Source organism: Microcaecilia unicolor, chromosome 9 (genome assembly GCF_901765095.1).
Source record: "Microcaecilia unicolor chromosome 9, aMicUni1.1, whole genome shotgun sequence".
Classification (NCBI taxonomy): domain Eukaryota; kingdom Metazoa; phylum Chordata; class Amphibia; order Gymnophiona; family Siphonopidae; genus Microcaecilia; species Microcaecilia unicolor.
Genome location: NC_044039.1, coordinates 49,408,412 through 49,427,478, shown reverse-complemented (window position 1 = coordinate 49,427,478; position 19,067 = coordinate 49,408,412). Strand labels below are relative to the sequence as shown.

General features: G+C 44.7%; 1 protein-coding gene across 2 annotated transcripts in view; it reads left to right on the top strand.

The window, feature by feature from the left end:
* The window catches only part of NRIP2 (nuclear receptor interacting protein 2), a 137,931-nt gene that overhangs the window by 98,983 nt on the left and 19,881 nt on the right, over positions 1–19,067 (top strand). For both annotated transcript variants that reach the window (XM_030214283.1, XM_030214284.1), the window contains exon 4: positions 11,402–11,538. In XM_030214283.1, the coding sequence (XP_030070143.1) occupies positions 11,402–11,538 (137 nt within the window). The remainder of the gene's footprint in view (positions 1–11,401; positions 11,539–19,067) is intronic.

The window sequence follows — 19,067 nt, the reverse complement described above, 5'->3', positions numbered from 1 at the left end:
CACTGTCGGTGACAGGATGCTGGGCTAGATGGACCTTTGGTCTTTCCCAGTATGGCACTACTTATGTACTTATGTACTTATGGTTACCTGCCACAGGCGGTAACCAATGAGAGTTAATTTGTTAGAATAAGCGAAAGAAAGTTGTTAGAGTGTACAATGGAGTCGTCGTCGCGCAACTGTAAGACTTTAACACTGGCTGAATGAATAGAAGTTCTTTAAAAATTAGAAAACAAAGTCAAGCATCTACTGCTAAAAAATATGGGGTCAAGCCCAGTCAAATTTCACATACCTTGAAGCAGATAGATCAGCTTCTGGAAGACTGGCAAAACAATACAAATCCACATAGGAAACGTAAACAAGCGGGAAAAGCTGAGGATGTAGAAGATGCTCTTCTTCCGTGGTTTTCTCAAGTCAGGAACAGACAGTTCCCTGTCAGTGGTCCACTGCTTATGGAGAAAGCTAATCAGCTAGCTGAAAGTCTTGGACTAACTGAATTCAAAGCCACTGTTGGATGGTTGGAAAGATGGAAGGAGAGGAACAACATAAAATTCAAGAAACCGCATGGTGAAAAACAAGACGCTGATGACTTTGGTGCTGAAAATTGGGTTGTTTTGGTTCTTTCTACCTTCTTGAACGAGTTTGCACCTCATGACATTTTCAATGCTGACTAAACCGGTCTCTACTGAGCGATTCCTGATGGAACACTTGCATTCAAACAAGCCGAAACTACAGGAAGTAAAACGTCGAAGGACCGACTGACGATCCTCCTTTGCTGCAATATGGATGGGAGTGAGAAGTTGGAACCACTTGTCATTGGAAAGAGCAAACAGCCCCGTTGCTTCAAGAATGCTAAGCGACTTCCTCTGTCTTACGAGGCTAACGTAAATTCATGGATGACTGGGGAAATTTGGAAGCAGTGGCTAAAGAAGTTAGACACTAGAATGTGGGCACAAAAGCATCAGATTTTGTTGCTTTGTGATAATTGTGCTGCACATAGTGATGATGTCAGGCTGTCTAATGTCAAGGTGGTCTTCCTGCCACCAAACACTACCTCTCTGATTCAACCTATGGATCAGGGCATAATAGCCAATTTCAAAAAACATTATCGGGCTCTTGTGCTACATCGTCTGATGAGCGTTATGGATGACCAGACTGGTAAGGATAAACATGCTGTTGAACTGGCTCGTAATCTATCACTGTTGGATTCCCTACATATGCAGAAAGAAGCCTGGAATCATGTTACACAGGCAACCATTGTGAACTGCTACAAGCGGGCAAGCTTTGTTAAGGATGTGGAGAGGGACGAAACAGAACAGGCATTGACATCCCAGCTGGTGTTACTGAAGAGGAGTTTCATCACTACATAGCTGTTGATTATGATCTACAGACAGCTGCCGACAACACTGATTTCGAGATATGTGCCTACATGCAGGCAACAGCTGATGATGAAATGAGCAGTGAGGCAAATTATGATGAAATTCAACAACCTCCTGTCACTTTTGCAAGAGAGCTGGAGAGTCTCAACACCGTGCGGGCCTATCTGGAGGCCACTGGATGTCAGTGCTATGACAGTTTTTACCGTCTGACAGATGTAGTCTATGGAACTCACAGACACAATAGTGTACAGAGGACTATGACTGATTACTTCAAGTAAGCCTAATGTCAGTTAACGGAGACAGTATACTGTACACATAATAAACAGTACATGTGTTTATCAGATTTCAAGCTTCTTTGGGTCACAACGGTTAAGTGCACGCTCCAGTTACAGTAACTGTATGTATTTCTTTGGTCCCAGACCTTTCACTTAAGCGGATTGCACTGTATCCTCCTCAGGACAGGCAGTGAGCAAGATGTATGCCTCCCTTCCTGGGAATGTCAGTATTCCTCACCTTCTTGGAATCTGAGAGGGTTTCCGATCCCCTCTTCTTCCATCCAGCAAAAGAGGTTTGGTATCTTAGATGAGGCCCCAGTTTGTTGATTAGAAATACATTTAAAAAGTCTACAGTGTCAATTGCAAAATTCCATTTTATTGCATGTCAAAATACTAGAGAAACATACCACAGGCAAAGTCCCATGTAGTCTCTGAAGATGCAAAGAAAAGACTGTACATTTGTACATTTCCAAACCTCAGCCCAGATGCTCAAAACCTAATGCCGGCACTAGGAGTGATTAGTGATGGAACTGCACACATATTAATGTATGCAGCGTGCACAAATGTATTTAAATACATTGAAATGGATTCAAATCAGGTGATTATGTATTCACTCCAATACTCAGAAGACAGTGCAGAAACTAACACTGGCCTTAGCACTGAAAACACACCACCAGGTCGGAGATGGCATTCAGGTTTTGAAAGGATTTCTTCTGCATTTTTCACACTAAATTGATGGTCTTTGGCTTCTTTTGATAGGAAAAAGAAGCCCGTGCAGCCTGTAGTGCTGACAGTGAGAAAAAAACATGTCTGAGTCCGAGAAAAGCTGGGGTGAGAGCAGGCATTGGCACCTGTTTTCCTGCACTTTGTTGATCCTCTTGGTGGTGGTGGGGGGGGGTGCTTACATTTTTATGGTGCAGGTGAAGGGTGCCGATGTGCTCTTACACTTCCTGTTTTGCCTGACACATGCATACAGGAGTTTCGCAGTGAGTGCGGCTCTTGTGCGCATGTATCAGTCACATTCTTCCCCCTTACTTTCGCTTTACTAGAGCTCATAAAATTTGCATCCATTTGCTGTGAGCAGTGGGTGGGCTAGTTTTCAGCACTGTACTTGAGCTATGGGATATGTGTTCTTGTCTCTAGCACCGGAGTCTTGAGCATTAGGTCCAAAGATACAGCTGTAACTTTTAAAATGAGAAAATATGCAAAGCAATCTAATCTCGTTTGCCTTGAGCAAGAGAGGAAATGCACTCATCCTGTCACATTCATAATCTTTATCTCGACTGCACTAACCTTGATATCTCTGTATATAAAGCTACATTAACAGGCTAATTTCTAAGTGCTTCCTTTGTTTCAATGCTTTCTCATTTAATCATTCTATACTTATGGACATTAGGGCAAAGTGAGGAAACAGTTCTAGCTGCCCTCTTGAGTGAAAATCTAGTTCATCATACACTCCTGCTTCAAAGACTTTCCTCCACTGGTGTGGTAGTATTGCGTGTAGTTCTGCTAACTGTAACTTTAAAAACATATCTGTATGTAATTATTACCTATCTTTAAGTAAGCTGTTATTCATTGTTTAGTTCTAAGCCAAATAAATGCCCAAGATGTCTGGATGGACCAAGAAATCTCCTCAGCCAAAAGTTAGTAAAAACAGCTTTATTCAGCACCACACGTGTATGTGACCTATGGGTCACATACACATGTGGTGCTGAATAAAGTTTTTAGAGGGTCACATACATGTGTGGTGCTGAATAAACCTAACCTTCAGCTGAGGAGATTTCTTGGTCCACTCCAACTTCTTGGACTTTTATTTGAACTACATGTTTGGGGGGGGGCGGGGGGGTTATCTTTACCTTTTAATTGTAAGCCACCATGAACTGAAATTGATTTTTTGGATAATGTGGGATATAAGAACAAATAAATAAATATGATATAGCAGAATTAGAAAAAGTTCAAAGAAGGGCAACTAAAATGATAAAGGGGAAAGGCTAAAGAAGTTAGGGCTTTTCAGCTTGGAAAAGAGAAGGCTGAGGAGGGATATGACTGAGGTTTACACCTGAATAGTGTAGAACGGTTAAAAGTGAATCAATTTTTTACACTTTCAAAAAGTACAAAGAGTAGGGGACATTCAATGAAGTTACATGGTAATACTTTTAAAACAAATAGAAGGAAATATTTTTTCACTCAACAAATAGTTAAGCTCTGGAACTCATTGCCAGAGGATATGGTTACAACAGTTAGCATATCTGGGTTTAAAAGAGGTTTGGACAAGTTCCTGGAGGAAAAATCTATAGTCTGTTATTGAGATAGACATGGGGGAAGCCACTGCTTGCCCTGGGATCGGTAGCATTGAATATTGCTACTATTTGAGATTAGGCCAGGTACTTATGACCTGGATTGGCCACTGAAGAGGAAACTACACATCTTATTTCCTCCTCAAAACTAACTACCTGTTCCTCTGATCCTATTCCCACCCATCTGCTTAACACTATCTCTCCTACTGTCATCCCTTTTATCTGTTATATCCTCAATCTTTCACTATCCACTGCGACTGTTCCTGATGCCTTCAAACATGCCGTAGTCACACCACTCCTTAAAAAACCTTCTTTGGGCCCTACCTGTCTTTCCAACTATCGCCCCATCTCCCTCCTCCCTGTCCTATCCAAGATACTTGAACGTGCTGTTCACCACCATTGCCTTGACTTTCTTTCATCTCAAGCTATTCTTGATCCACTTCAATCTGGCTTTCGCCCCCTTCATTCAACTGAAACAGCGCTTGCTAAAGTCTCCAATGATCTGTTCCTGGCCAGATCCAAAGGTCTCTGTTCTATCTTCATCCTTCTCGATCTATCTGCTGCTTTTGACACTGTTGATCACAGCATACTCCTTGATACGCTGTCGTCACTTGGATTTCAGGGCTCTGTTCTTTCCTGGTTTTCTTCTTATCTCTCCCAACGTACCTTTAGTGTATACTCTAGTGGATCCTCCTCTACTTGTATCCCACTGTCAGTTGGTGTACCTCAGGGATCTGTCCTGGGACCTCTTCTTTTCTCCATCTATACTTATTCCCTTGGTACTCTGATCTCATCCCATGGTTTTCAGTATCATCTTTATGCTGATGACTCCCAGATCTACCTCTCTACACCAGAAATCTCAGCCGAAATCCAGGCCAAAGTATCATCCTGCCTGTCTGACATTGCTGCCTGGATGTCTCAGCGCCATCTGAAACTAAACATGGCCAAGACTGAACTTCTCATCTTTCCCCCTAAACCAACCTCTCCTCCTCCCCCATTCTCTATTTCTGTGGATAACACTCTCATCCTTCCTGTCTCATCAGCTCGTAACCTTGGGGTCATCTTTGACTCCCTCTCCTTCTCTGCACATATTCATCAGACTGCTAAAACCTGTCTTTTCTTTCTCTATAATATCAGCAAAATTCGCCCTTTCCTTTCTGAGCACACTACCAGAACCCTCATTCACACTCTTATCACCTCTCGCTTAGACTATTGCAACTTGCTTCTCACAGGTCTCCCACTTAGCCATCTCTCTCCTCTTAAATCTGTTCAAAATTCTGCTGCACGACTAATATTCCACCAGTGTCGTTATGCTCATATTAGCCCTCTCCTCAGGTCACTTCAATGGCTTCCTATCCGTTTCCGCATACAGTTCAAACTCCTCTTATTGACCTATAAGTGCATTCACTCTGCAGCTCCTCAGTACGTCTCCACTCTCATCTCTCCCTACATTCCTCCCCGGGAACTCCGTTCACTGGGTAAATCTCTCTTATCTGCATCCTTCTCCTCCATTGCTAACTCCAGACTCCGTTCCTTTTATCTTGCTGCACCATATACCTGGAAGACTTCCTGAGCTGGTACGTCAAGCTCGATCTCTGCCTGTCTTCAAATCTAAGCTAAAAGCCCATCTTTTTGATGCTGCTTTTAACTCCTAACCCTTATTCACTTGTTCATAACCCTTATTTTATCATCCTCACTTTATTATTCCCTTATCTCTTGTTTGACCTGTTTGTCTGTCCTAATTAGATTGTAAGCTCTGTCGAGCAGGGACTGTCTCTTCATGTTCAAGTGTACAGCGCTGCATACGTCTAGTAGCGCTTTAGAAATGATAAGTAGTAGTAGTACTATGGGAAGCAGGATACTGGGTTAGGTAGACCACTGGTCTGACCTAGTATGGCTATTCTTATGTTCTTAGAAACTGTCTTAAACTGGTTCACATCTTTTCTACAAAGATCCTACTTTTAGGGTACTTATTTATTTCTGCATTTGTGTCACGATTGTGGTCGTGACCCTTCTCAGACTCACCTTATTTCCAGCAGTCAGCTTCTGAGCTGGTTTCTGTCTGTTCTTCCTGAGTTAGTTCTGTCTCTGTGTGCTGGTTGCTTTCAGCAAGGCTCTGATTACTCCACTATACTGCACCTGTGTGTGTTAAGCCTCTCTGTGCTTCAGTATGCTTTCTGCCTGTGTCTTGGTTTGTGTTCCTCTTGCCCTCTGGTGGCCAGAACCAGTGGCTGCCATAGACCTTCCAGACTTTCTGGTCCGGTCCAGATATTCCAGCCCCCCAGACTTGGTTTGAGGTTTGGCAGCTAGCCTCACCCGTAGCTGCCTCATGATTCCTGCATCTGAGTTTCAGCTGCTGATGGGTTTATTACCACCTGGAACCCTATGAGTTTGCCTTTGCATCGTCTAAGGTCCCTGGTTTGTTGGTGCTTTGTTGCACTTCTGCCTAGTCTGGTTTCTTGTTTAGTTCCTTGTCTGTTTCTAGTTATCTGTGTGTAGTTTAGCTTAGATTTATTTGCTTACTTTCCTTGTCTAGTTTCTGTTTGTCTGTGTCTCTTGCTTAGTGGCTGCTCTGCAGCTTTCAGTCCTGTCTCTTGTCTGTCAGTATTTGTACCCTGTTTCAGTGGCAGCTTTCTGTTCCTGTCCTTTAGCTTGTCCATTTCCTGCTTTGTGTAGTATTGTCTGTCTGTGAGTCCTAGCCCAGTTTCCTGCCTTGCTGCCCATGTATATTCCTTTCCCCTCTGACCCTCAGTCCCTGTTCAGCCTAGTTGGTATCCAGTGCCTGCCCTGTCCAGTAAGTCCTGCCGGCTGCCTGCACCCAGGGGCTCAACTCCTGGGGAAGGGCGGTCAAGCGCAGGTGAAGTCTAGCTGTTTCTGTCAGAGTTCTGCCTTGTCTCTGGTGTGGGGTGGTTTTGCCTGCTACTGCTGCTCCACGGCAGTGGCCCAAGGGCTCATGAACCTAGTTTCTGCCTTGAAAGCCTGACAGAATGCAAAGGCCATGAGCTCGGCAAGATCACCCTACCCGCTGGGCTTCCAGCCTAGGATTTTTGCCCCTGTTGGCAATCCGGGTCACCACCCGGGTTTTGCTCCTGTTTCCCTTGTGAAGTTCGGTTCTGGCTTTATTATTGTTCCTGATCTTTTCATGACACTTGAGGAATATCGTAGAAAATGTTTGTCTGATCCAATCTTGAAGAAGCGGCCTGAAGCTTCAATGGAGAGGAAGCGTATCCAGCAGCTTGGGCTCATTGTAAACCCAGTTTCTGCCATTGATACTAGGGCCCCGCTCTGGGAATACCGCCGCCTACTTATCTCCAACCCAGCCCTGCAGGATACTCGGGAAGCTGCCATTGAAAGAAAGCGTCTTGCAAATCTCGAGGTCCAGGCTTACCAGCAGTCCATCCTGAGGGATACTGTCAGCCGAATTGCTGCTGAGTCCAAGTCAAGTTCCAGTTCCAGCCAAGATGCTGAGATCAAGTCGAGTTCCAGCTCCAGCCAAGCTGCTGAGTCCAAGCTGAGATCCGGATCAAGTTGCAGTCCCAGCCTAGATGCTACTCTGAGTTCCAGCTCCAGCCAAGCTGCTGAATCCAAGCCAAGATCCAGCTCCAGCCAAGATGCTGAGTCCGGATCGAGTTGCAGTCCCAGCCTAGAATGCTGAGTCTACTCTGAGTTCCAGTTTCAGCCAAGATGCTGAGACTACTCCGAGTTCCAGTTCCAGCCAAGCTGCTGAGTCCAAGCCGAGTTCCAGTTCCAGCCAAGATGCTGAGTCCAAGCTGAGTTCCAGTTCCAGCCAAGCTGCTAAGTCCCCACTGAATTGCAGTTCCAGCCAAGATGCTAAGTCCGCTCTGAGTTCCCATTCCAGCCAAGATGCTGAGTCCGCTCTGAGTTCCCATTCCAGCCAAGATGCTGAGTTTACTCTGAGTTCCAGCTCCAGCCAAGATGCTGAGTTTACTCTGAGTTCCAGCTCCGGCCAAGATGCGGAGTGCAGGCCGAGTTTCAGTTCTGGCCAAGATGCTGAGTCCAAGCCGAGTTCCAGTTCTGGCCAAGATGCTGATTCCAAGCCGAGTTCCAGCTCCAGCCAAGATGCTGAGTCCCAGACGAGTTCCAGCTCCAGCCAAGATGCTGAGTCCGGTTTGAGTGGCAGTTCCAGCCCAGATGCCGAGTCCGGTCCGAGTTCCAGTTCCAGCCAAGATGCTGAGTCTAAGCCGAGTTCCAGGTCCGGCCCAGATGCGGATGCCAGTCCAAGTTCTAGTCCAGCTAACCATTGTCCTGTTTTGAAGCTCCTCCGTAGGTTTCACCATTGTTACCCATGGAAACCTGAAAGCTCCCGTGGGGACACGGGAGACTTGAGGGGGAGGTACTGTCATGATTGTGGTCGTGACCCCTCTCAGATTCACCTTATTTCCGGCAGTCAGCTTCTGAGCTGGCTTCTGTCTGTTCTTCCTGAGTTAGTTCTGTCTCTCTCTCTGTGTGCTGGCTGCTTCCAGCATGGCTCTGATTACTCCACCATACTGCACCTGTGTGTGTTAAGCCTCTCTGTGCTTCAGTATGCTTTCTGCCTGTGTCTTGGTTTGTGTTCCTCTTGCCCTCTGGTGGCCAGAACCGGTGGCTGCCATAGACTTTCCAGACTTTCTGGTCCAGTCCAGATATTCCAGCCCCCCAGACTTCGTTTGAAGTTTGGCAGCTAGCCTCACCCGTAGCTGCCTCATGATTTCTGCATCTGAGTTTCAGCTGCTGATGGGTTTATTACCACCTGGAACCCTATGAGTTTGCCTTTGCATCATCTAAGGTCCCTGGTTTGTTGGTGCTTTGTTGCACTTCTGCCTAGTCTGGTTTCTTGTTTAGTTCCTTGTCTGTTTCTAGTTAACTGTGTGTAGTTTAGCTTAGGTTTATTTGCTTACTTCCCTAGTCTTGTTTCTGATCTGTATTCCTTGTCTAGTTTCTGTTTGTCTGTGTCTCTTGCTTAGTGGCTGCTCTGCAGCTTTCAGTCCTATCTCTTGTCTGTCAGTATTTGTACCCTGTTTTATTGGCTGCTCTGCAGCTTTCAATCTTGTCTCTTGTCTGTCAGTATTTGTACCCTGTTTTAGTGGCTGCTCTGTAGCTTTCAGTCCTGTCTCTTGTCTGTCAGTATTTGTACCCTGTTTCAGTGGCTGTGTGGCAGCTTTTAGTTCCTGTCCTTTAGCTTGTCCATTTCCTGCTTTGTGTAGTATTGTCTGTCTGTGAGTCCTAGCCCAGTTTCCTGCCTTGCTGCCCATGTATATTCCTTTCCCCTCTGACCCTCAGTCCCTGTTCAGCCTAGTTGGTATCCAGTGCCTGCCCTGTCCAGTAAGTCCTGCCAGCGGCCTGCACCCAGGGGCTCAACTCCTGGGGAAGGGCGGTCAAGCGCAGGTGAAGTCTAGCTGTTTCTGTCAGAGTTCTGCCTTGTCCCTGATGTGGGGTGGGTTTTGCCTGCCACTGCTGTTCCACGGCAGTGGCCCAAGGGCTCACGAACCTAGTTTCTGCCTTGAAAGCCTGACAATTTGTACCTCACATTTTCCAATCAAGTTATCCGTACAATGTGTGTTACAGTTTATTTCAGATAGACAAATTACATTGCTATTTGGAGTATACGCAAAAGTAGAGGGAAGTGGGAATGTGAACCAGGATTCCCAAAGACCGGACCACAGCAGTAATAAAAATGAAGCAAAGTTTATTAAACAATAAAGTGACTTGACACAACGTTGTGTTTCGGCCAGAAGGCCTACATCAGGAGTGTATGGATTGAAAACAATATATAGAGAAATGAAATTTAAAATATAAAAACAGAACACATGAACATATGGAAGCAAATATATAAAATAAATCAAATATATAAAATGAAAAGAGTGAATAAAAACTACCGAATTGTGCAGAACACAGTGGGGGGAACAAAATGGTAGGAAAAAGCAGACTAGAAAAAAGGAGTATATGCTGCACCAATGTATGAAAAAAAAAACTATGGACGAAAATATAATTTATAAAATGAATTGAATATAACAACACCCTTTTGACCAAAAATACAAAATACAAAAGAACATTTGTGCCAGTGGTAAGCAACAATGTAGGCACTAGTGATAGTGTGAACCAAAAAAAATGGTGCTGTAGCAGTGTAGCGGTGCACTGTAAAAAAAGAGGGGAAAAACAATAAATACTCCTTTTTTCTAGTCCGCTTTTTCTTACCGTTCACTTTTTTTTATTTTAAGCGTCCGTTTTGTTTCCCTCCCCCCCCCCCCCCCCCCCCCACTGTGTTCTGCACAATTCGGTAGTTTTTATTCACTCTTTCATATTTATACATTAGTTCTTCAGATCCGTGTGCTCATCCTTTCAGATCACAATAGCATTGCTATTTTTCTTCCGACTTGATCCACCCATGTCACAGATTCATCCTAGTTTCTTTCACTTTATTCTTTGTGGCATCTCAACTTTATTCATTTCTAATTCAATCAACTTTAAAGGAAAAGATAGGTCTGCATTCAGTATGGGAATCTGACTTACAATGCTCATTTACTAACCATCAATGGAATACTTTTTGGGCTAAAACAAGTAAACCCATTGCCTCATCAACCTTCCTTCAATCGCTTTTTTTTCTGCATCGTAGAGTCTTATGGACTCCTCAAAAAAATGAAGGTTGCAGGTTTGTTGAAAGATAACTTATGTTGGTCATGTAATGAACATCAAGGTACTCTTCTCCATTTAATTTTTGAATGCCCTGGTACTAATCTATTTTGGACCAAAGTATGGCCAATTGTCTCATCTATATTTAATTTCAATGAAATTCTAACCCCTACAAAGATAATATTTGGTTCAATAACATTGGATCACTCTTTGGAAGGTTATGATTCTAAACTTTTTGATACATTGATTGCAATAACTCTTATCCAACTGGAAGAATAATTCACAACTTAACATTCATTTTTGATGGAATAATATTTTACAAATTCATAAATATTGTACAGCCAATACTGGTCATTTCCAGATGTCTAATCACAAAGTTTGGTTAACACTGCAGCAATATTTGGAATCAAACCCCACTAGTTAGCCATCTGAGCACACTATTATGATCCCTTTTTCCCCTCTCTTCCCTGTCTTAATTTTACCCTCTGTCCTTCATTTTTCCCTCCAAGTTATTATTCCAAGTTATTATTTGTTTTTATACAACTTCCATTTTTGTATACCTGCTGTATACTTAATTCGAATTAGTTAATTTTAATTGGTTATATGTTTGTTATCAAATAGTTCTTCTTGTGGAATGGATGTTACATTATATTTTGTAATGACTTTGGAAAAAAAAATAAAACTGCTGAACAACTGGTTCCTGAAATTCTGTCTGTCTTGTCTACTACTCAACCTCAAATGTTTGGAATTCATTCCACATTTTAGGTAGGGCTCTAACTAAACTGAAGAGCCAAAAAGAATGTTCTTGTTAATGCCCTTATAGGCTGGAGGAGGTGCCAGAGGTCCGAAGCGAGGATCCTCCTCTGTGTTTCCCATACACTTACAGCATCGTTGGCCAAGTGGAACACCTGAAAATTCACCTTGGTGAGGAAAGGGTGGAATGTTCAGCGCTTGTTGTGGGTGAGTAGAGTAGTCTATTGGAATCAATCCATTATCTCCTTATGCTGCTGGTCCCCTATTCCTTCGTATCACTGAAATACATCAGTGGAAAGTCTTCATGAGAGAGAGAGATTCAGAGTCTCATTTTATGATGAGCCTTCCAATGTAATAAATTGTTTATGAATGTGAGGTAATAAAATTCTGGTTTATACCAGAGGCAGCAATAAAGGAGACAGATCATCATTAATTTGAAGGAATAGGATTAAGAATGAGTAGCTGATATGAAACACAAAGGGAAACTTGCCAGGTGCCCTTGGCCTGGATTGGCTGCTGTCGTGGACAGGATGCTGGGCTCGATGGACCCTTGGTCTTTTCCCAGTGTGGCATTACTTATGTACTTATGTACAATCTGGTGGTAGACCCGTGTGAGTACCTAGTGCTAGAACTGAGGATTGATATTGTTGAACAATATGACATCCTGTCAGAACCTTGGAGTGATTCAAGTCAAGTGTATGAAGGTTACTGGAGCATAAAACCAAAGAGAATTGTCACCTTGTTCTAAATGCTCACTGTTGAAATACAGAAGCAGCAACTTAGGAAATAAAGAGTGCATTGAACTCAAGGTTAGTTGAGCCAATGTGCATCCACAAAGCCAAGCAATTCAAGTTCATGACACTGAATGAGATAGAATGTCAAAATCAGAATTGAGATGTCCAGGTCCACATTTGTCAATTTCCATTAGTATTTTAGAACAGGATATGCTGATGTACAGCCTGTTCTAGTATACATCCAAGAATGGATGGGTATGCACTGATTAAATGTGGTGGGGACATTCATTTTACAAATGACATCTAAAATATCAACAGGGTTAACATGGCAACATGTTGACACACTGGCACATACATATGTAAATTGTTATTTCAGAACATACATGTGTATGTAAGGATTATTTTGCAGTTGCATGCAGTCTGAAAAGAAATGCTATAATTCTGAGGTGGGCCAGTTCCGGCTGACTTACTGGTCTTCTGCCTGACCAGTACAAAAATGGTTGGTTAGTGCCTTCAGTCTGACAGTCACATGAAAACTTGCAAGGGATGCAATTCCTTTTATGAGCTTCTCATGTAAGCATCAATATTTTTAGACAATCTGTTAGAGTTTGGAAATTCAGTGCTTGTAAAAGTGATGGATTGACTTCTAAATTAGACGCTAAGAGGAGCATTTTTCGATATGACTTCCAAATGTTGAAATAAATGTTTACAGGAAAATGTTTAAAAACGTGAGTCCATAATGGAAGAAATAAATAAATGTGTTTCAATATTTGAAAATGCACAAGAAAAATGTGTCGAGAATATGTCTGCAGCAATAGCAGCGTGTTCCCTCCATGTGGTAAACATGCATATATACCTCCCGCACATGGAGGAATGTTCCTCAGTGCACCTGGTCATGTCTGTGCAGGGAGCCTAATTTTTTTGGTTGTAGAAACAGAGCTTCTGGTCCTCCTGTGCCTGATTTTCAAATGCCAGCACCACCTGCCACCCTACAACATCTCCATGAGGGCATTGAGATTGATTAGAGGCAGCCTGGAAGGGTGAGTATGAAGCAGTGCCCCCATTTATATGCAAGCACTTTACATAGGCAGGTCATATGCAGTAAGGTCCCATTGTTGTTGCAATAGACGTTATTGATTTTTTCATAAGAAAGAATAACAAAACATTGGTGAAATCAGAATGTCCAGAATGTCCAATGACAAGTAATTAAGGGGCCCTCTCCACTAACCATTCAATGTCGAAATGAGGGACTGCACATATCTGGACCTCATTCTCCCCACCCCTTTCCCCAGCACAAGTATCCTACTCCATGCCTACAAACTGATGGGAACGTTGGCAGCAACTCACTAAAGCACATTGAGCCACCCAAAGGCCCACCTGCTTTACCCCACTGTCCACCTCCCAGCAAGAGTGTACATGCTCCACAGAAAGGCCCATGACCACCTCAGCTCACACTGCACCTGTGCCTGTGTACTGCATACTGTAAGGATTAAGAGGCTGTCCTACCCTGGTTAAGCCCCTAGAGGGCGCTGTTCCCCTAAAATGTCCAGGGAGAAGGGCTAGGTGAGTCAAAGGGGAGGTATAGCTGGAGCTCGCTAGGACCGGGGAGAGTCCTGGAAGTGGAAACAGGTGCAGCCGGTTATGGGCTGGGTCCTGTTTGGGTCATTATCCACTGAATACCCCACTGAAGTGTGAGGAGAGAGAAAGAGGGCTAGCAGCTGAAGAAGAGTGCTGAGTGCTGGGAGCTGGAGCTGGAGCTGGAGCTGGAGCTCCCCATGTGAAGTACTGGCTGAGCCCTTTTGACTTGTGAACTGGGTGCAAGGCAGGGAAGCTGGCTGGGGTAAGAAGGCCCTAGAGTGCCAGGATAAGAACTATGTGTTCAGAGAGCTACTGTGTGTCCCAGATGCCAAGGCTGTGTTTAGAACAGTGAAGAGGTACTGTGTGTCCCAGAGTTAATATTGAGAAGAGACTGGGTGTGTAAAGCGGTGTGCTACAAGGAGGGACTGGGTGTCCTGGACTGAGCTAGTACTGAGCCCAAATGCCAGTGGGAAAGGGCTCAGGGGGAAGAAATAAAGGGACATTGGACTGTGCAAGAAGAAATGTTTAAACTGGAAGATTGCACTGAGAGGAAGAAATGAAATAGTTAAGCTGGAAGAACTGTTGAGCTTGTGGAAGTGTTTTAAGCTAACAGAGGTGTGCCCCATGGGCTGGAATAAAGATTTGTATGGCAGAAATCCTGTTGATAAGACCTGACTCTGTTTGCTTTTTTTGAGAACCAGGTCACCCCAAGTAAGAAGGGGTAGGATCTGAATTTGCATAAATCTGCATACTAAGAACCAGCTCACCCTGAGTGAAAGAGGGACCTGGGAGCCTGAGGTGAGAGCTCTATCCTCACAATTCTTCACAATTAACCTCATCATGTTTACAAATGGTGGCAGTGGTGGGATCTATACTGAACATTCACGTGGGAGCAGTTGGATTCCGGTTCAAAAACAGATGAGGGGTTGGCGTGAGATGGAGATGTCCTTGGAGGTTCCAGAGGCGGTGGTTCCAGAAGCCCAGCGAGGGGGCCAACACTAGCAAAAGCGCTTTGCTCACCTACCCCAGGTAAAGGGTATCTAGGGGGGAGGTGAGAATGGATACGTAAGTGAGAACTGGAGGTTTGGGAGTGGCTGTAGGGGATGGAGGAGGCCACAAGCCCCTTCCCAGGAGGGGGAGGCAGACACACAGGGAGGTGCAGCACAAGTGAGGGGGCCAGGAGAGAAAACAGGCCACACTTGGATTTTGTTTTTGTGATTGCAGGCTGCATCCCATCGGAGGGCCAGGAAGGCTGGAAGCCAGAGAAGCTGGAGAAAAGTTCAAGCCGGAGAGGAGAAGGCCAGAGCACTCGCCAGAGTCAACTACCGTTGGACAGGAGCTATTAAAGCTGGACATTATGAACCAGGTTTTGGGACTTGCAGGGGGAGGGTCGAAAGGGACCTACTGCAGGGGACCCAGCCTGGGGGAGCATGGTAAAAAGGCGGGCACCCTTTTTGTGAGAGGGAAGGGCCCGGGCCATGTGAAGTGCTAAGAGAAGTCGTCAGGTGACCCCTTTCTCGGAGGGATCGTGGTAAAGTCTGATGCCCCGGGAGGTAGGAGGTGGCCGCAGAGGAAGGGTCAGACAGGACCGGCTGCGGGTAGGCACCTCAGGTCCTCCGGGAACGGGGGGAAGGGCCAGGCCATGTGAGGCTAAGGAGAAAGATAAGGGACCTAGGCGAGCTAGGTGACCCCTCCCTCAGAGGGATCATGGTATTGCCGGGCACCCAGGAGGTAGGAGGGGGCTGCAGGAGAAGAGGGTCAGGTAGCACCCGCTGCAGTGAGAGCCCCTCAAGGCCTAGTGAAGGGGAAGGGTCCGGGCCATGTGATGTGCTAGGAGGGGGATGAGGAGCCTAGATGGGGGGGGTTGGTGAGGCCCAGGGATAGAACAGGGATGAGCCTGGAAAAGTGTATGCCCTCATGGAGGAATTGCTGCTCCTCAGTGGAAAAGGCTTAAAGAGTTGCTGAGGTTGAGCAGCAATTATCTTAAGGGTGGGGGTATGTAAGGATTAAGAGGCTGTCCTACCCTGGTTAAGCCCCTAGAGGGCGCTGTTCCCCTAAAATGTCCAGGGAGAAGGGCTAGGTGAGTCAAAGGGGAGGTATAGCTGGAGCTCGCTAGGACCGGGGAGAGTCCTGGAAGTGGAAACAGGTGCAGCCGGTTATGGGCTGGGTCCTGTTTGGGTCATTATCCACTGAATACCCCACTGAAGTGTGAGGAGAGAGGAAGAGGGCTAGCAGCTGAAGAAGAGTGCTGGGAGCTGGAGCTCCCCATGTGAAGTACTGGCTGAGCCCTTTTGACTTGTGGTGAACTGGGTGCAAGGCAGGGAAGCTGGCTGGGGTAAGAAGGCCCTAGAGTGCCAGGATAAGAACTATGTGTTCAGAGAGCTACTGTGTGTCCCAGATGCCAAGGCTGTGTTTAGAACAGTGAAGAGGTACTGTGTGTCCCAGAGTTAATATTGAGAAGAGACTGGGTGTGTAAAGCGGTGTGCTACAAGGAGGGACTGGGTGTCCTGGACTGAGCTAGTACTGAGCCCAAATGCCAGTGGGAAAGGGCTCAGGGGGAAGAAATAAAGGGACATTGGACTGTGCAAGAAGAAATGTTTAAACTGGAAGATTGCACTGAGAGGAAGAAATGAAATAGTTAAGCTGGAAGAACTGTTGAGCTTGTGGAAGTGTTTTAAACTAACAGAGGTGTGCCCCATGGGCTGGAATAAAGATTTGTATGGCAGAAATCCTGTTGATAAGACCTGACTCTGTTTGCTTTTTTTGAGAACCAGGTCACCCCGAGTAAGAAGGGGTAGGATCTGAATTTGCATAAAATCTGCATACTAAGAACCAGCTCACCCTGAGTGAAAGAGGGACCTGGGAGCCTGAGGTGAGAGCTCCATCCTCACAATTCTTCACAATTAACCTCATCATGTTTACAATACCCACCCCCTCAGTCCCCCCCCCCCCCCCCCCCCCCAAACTAGCAAGTTTATTAGGATAAGATTTTCGGTCACTGGTTCCATGCATGGTAAAGCAGTGGCCGAAAGCCTCTCTCTATTAGCAGCAAAAAATAATTTATTTAGACTAGCTAAAACCAGTCTAAAGTGAAACATTGCAAGCCCAGTTTGCTTTGAGCATCAGGCCCAGAATCTTCAATTTACTTGCAAAGGCCAGGGGCAACCCATGAACAAAACAGTTGTAAAAATTCACTTGCATTTCTGCACAAAACATAACTGCTTTTTTGATGGGATAAATCTCATACCATATATAAGCAAGATCTTCCTGCACATTAATAATGTATTTATTGCTTGTGCTTTAGGTTGTAGTCAGTGACACACCTTAAACCCACTGCAGTGTGTATTTGTTTATTTATTTAATTAAAAAATACATTGTTTGCACCACCTTAGTTTGAAAATTCTGGGGGTAAGATTTCACAATGTGATGGCCTTTGGCAGACAAGTGCACAGTACCTTGCTACTGAGTGTAATAAGACAAGAGATCTGAAGTGTTTGTAACTTTAGCTTGCCATGTTGATCCATTAAACTTTCTGTTTCTTTAGGTATTCCAAGTAGGTGAAGATGTTGGTATTCCTAAGTACACAAGTATTGCCATACTGGGAAAGACCAAAGGTCCATCGAGCCCAGCATCCTGTTTCCAACAGTGGCCAATCCAGGTCACAAATACCCGGCAAGATCCCCAAAATGTACAAAACATTTTATACTGCTTATCCCAGAAGTAGTGGATTTTCCCCAAGTCCATTTAATAACGGTCTATGGACTTTTCCTTTAGGAAGCCGTCCAAACCTTTTTTAAACTCCTCTAAGCTAACCGCCTTTACCATATTGTCTGGCAATGAATTCCAGGGTTTAATTACACGTTGAGTGAAGACAAATTTTCTCCGATTCGTTTACTACATTGTAGCTTCATCGCATGCCCCCTAGTCCTGGTATTTTTAGAAAGCGTGAACAGACGCTTCACATCTACCTGTTCAACTCCACTCATTATTTTATAGATCTCTATCATATCTCCCCTCAGCTGCCTTTTCTCCAAGCTGAAGAGCCCTAGCCCTTTTAGCCTTTCCTCTTAGGGAAGTCGTCCCATCCCCTTTATCATTTTTGTCGCCCTTCTCTGCACCTTTTCTAATTCCACTAATCTTTTTTGAGATGCGGGGACCAGAATTGAAAACAATATTCGAGGTGCGGTCACACCATGGAGCGATACAAAGGCATTATAACATCCTCATTTTTTGTTTTCCATTCCTTTCCTAATAATACCTAACATTCTATTTGCTTTCTTAGCCGCAGCAGCACACTGAGCAGAAGGTTTCAACATATCATCAACGACGACACCTAGATCCCTTTCTTGGTCCATGACTCCTAACGTGGAACCTTGCATGACGTAGCTATAATTCGGGTTCCTTTCCCACATGCATCACTTTGCACTTGTTCACATTAAACGTCATCTGCCATTTAGACACCCAGTCTCCCAGTCTCGTAAGGTCCTCTTGTAATTTTTCACAATCATCCCGTGATTTAACGACTTTGAATAACTTTGTGTCGTCAGCAAATTTAATTACCTCACTAGTTACTTCCATCTCCAGGTCATTTATAAATATGTTAAAAAGCAGCGGTCCCAGCACAGACCCCTGGGGAACCCCACTAACTACCCTTCTCCATTGAGAATACTGACCATTCTTGGGGCAAGAATCACTAAAGGCCTGTGTCCTTGACAAGCAGCATTTTTGGTTGCACCTTGAAATGATGATCTGTATATATATGTGAGGCTAATCTTTCTCGGGTGTTTCGTGCCACATGTTCAGTGTCTGCAAGATGGGGCTCTGACCTACACTCATGTCCTGTAAGCTGTCTGTCACCTGATTCTGCAAGCAGCTGTGCCTCTTGTATGTGCTAGTTCTGTAGCGTCTATTTGCTTCAGTGCTGGCTTGACCCCATTACAAGCAGGGCTGGTAGTTCTGCCTGCCCTCTGCTACCAGTAAGTATGGAGTAGAAGTGAACTACAAACCAGGTCAGCACATGATTTGCCAGGTGGACAGGTAAGTCTGCAGGCAGTGTTTTCACAATGGCATCAAATATCAGGACAAAAAGTGGATATTCTTCAGACCATATATGTAGCTAGAGGCAAAAAGGAAAGCTGAGTCTTGGCTGTTCAGCTTATTCTTGTGCACTAGTTGTATAGCATCTGGCTGCTTTCTGTAGGATCTTGCGTCATCTGGTGAGAAGGAAATGGTTCAGCGATTTTTGAGGTATAGTTATCAGAACACACTGAAATAGGAGAAAACTGTGATTATGACTTGTGCTACTCTCTCCTTTTAATCCTTACCAAATCACCAGTTCTAAAATGTGAGCATATACATTTCTACACTTGTACTTTTTGCAATTATGATTATAAAATGGATGTCTCTTCCCCTCCCCCCCCCCCC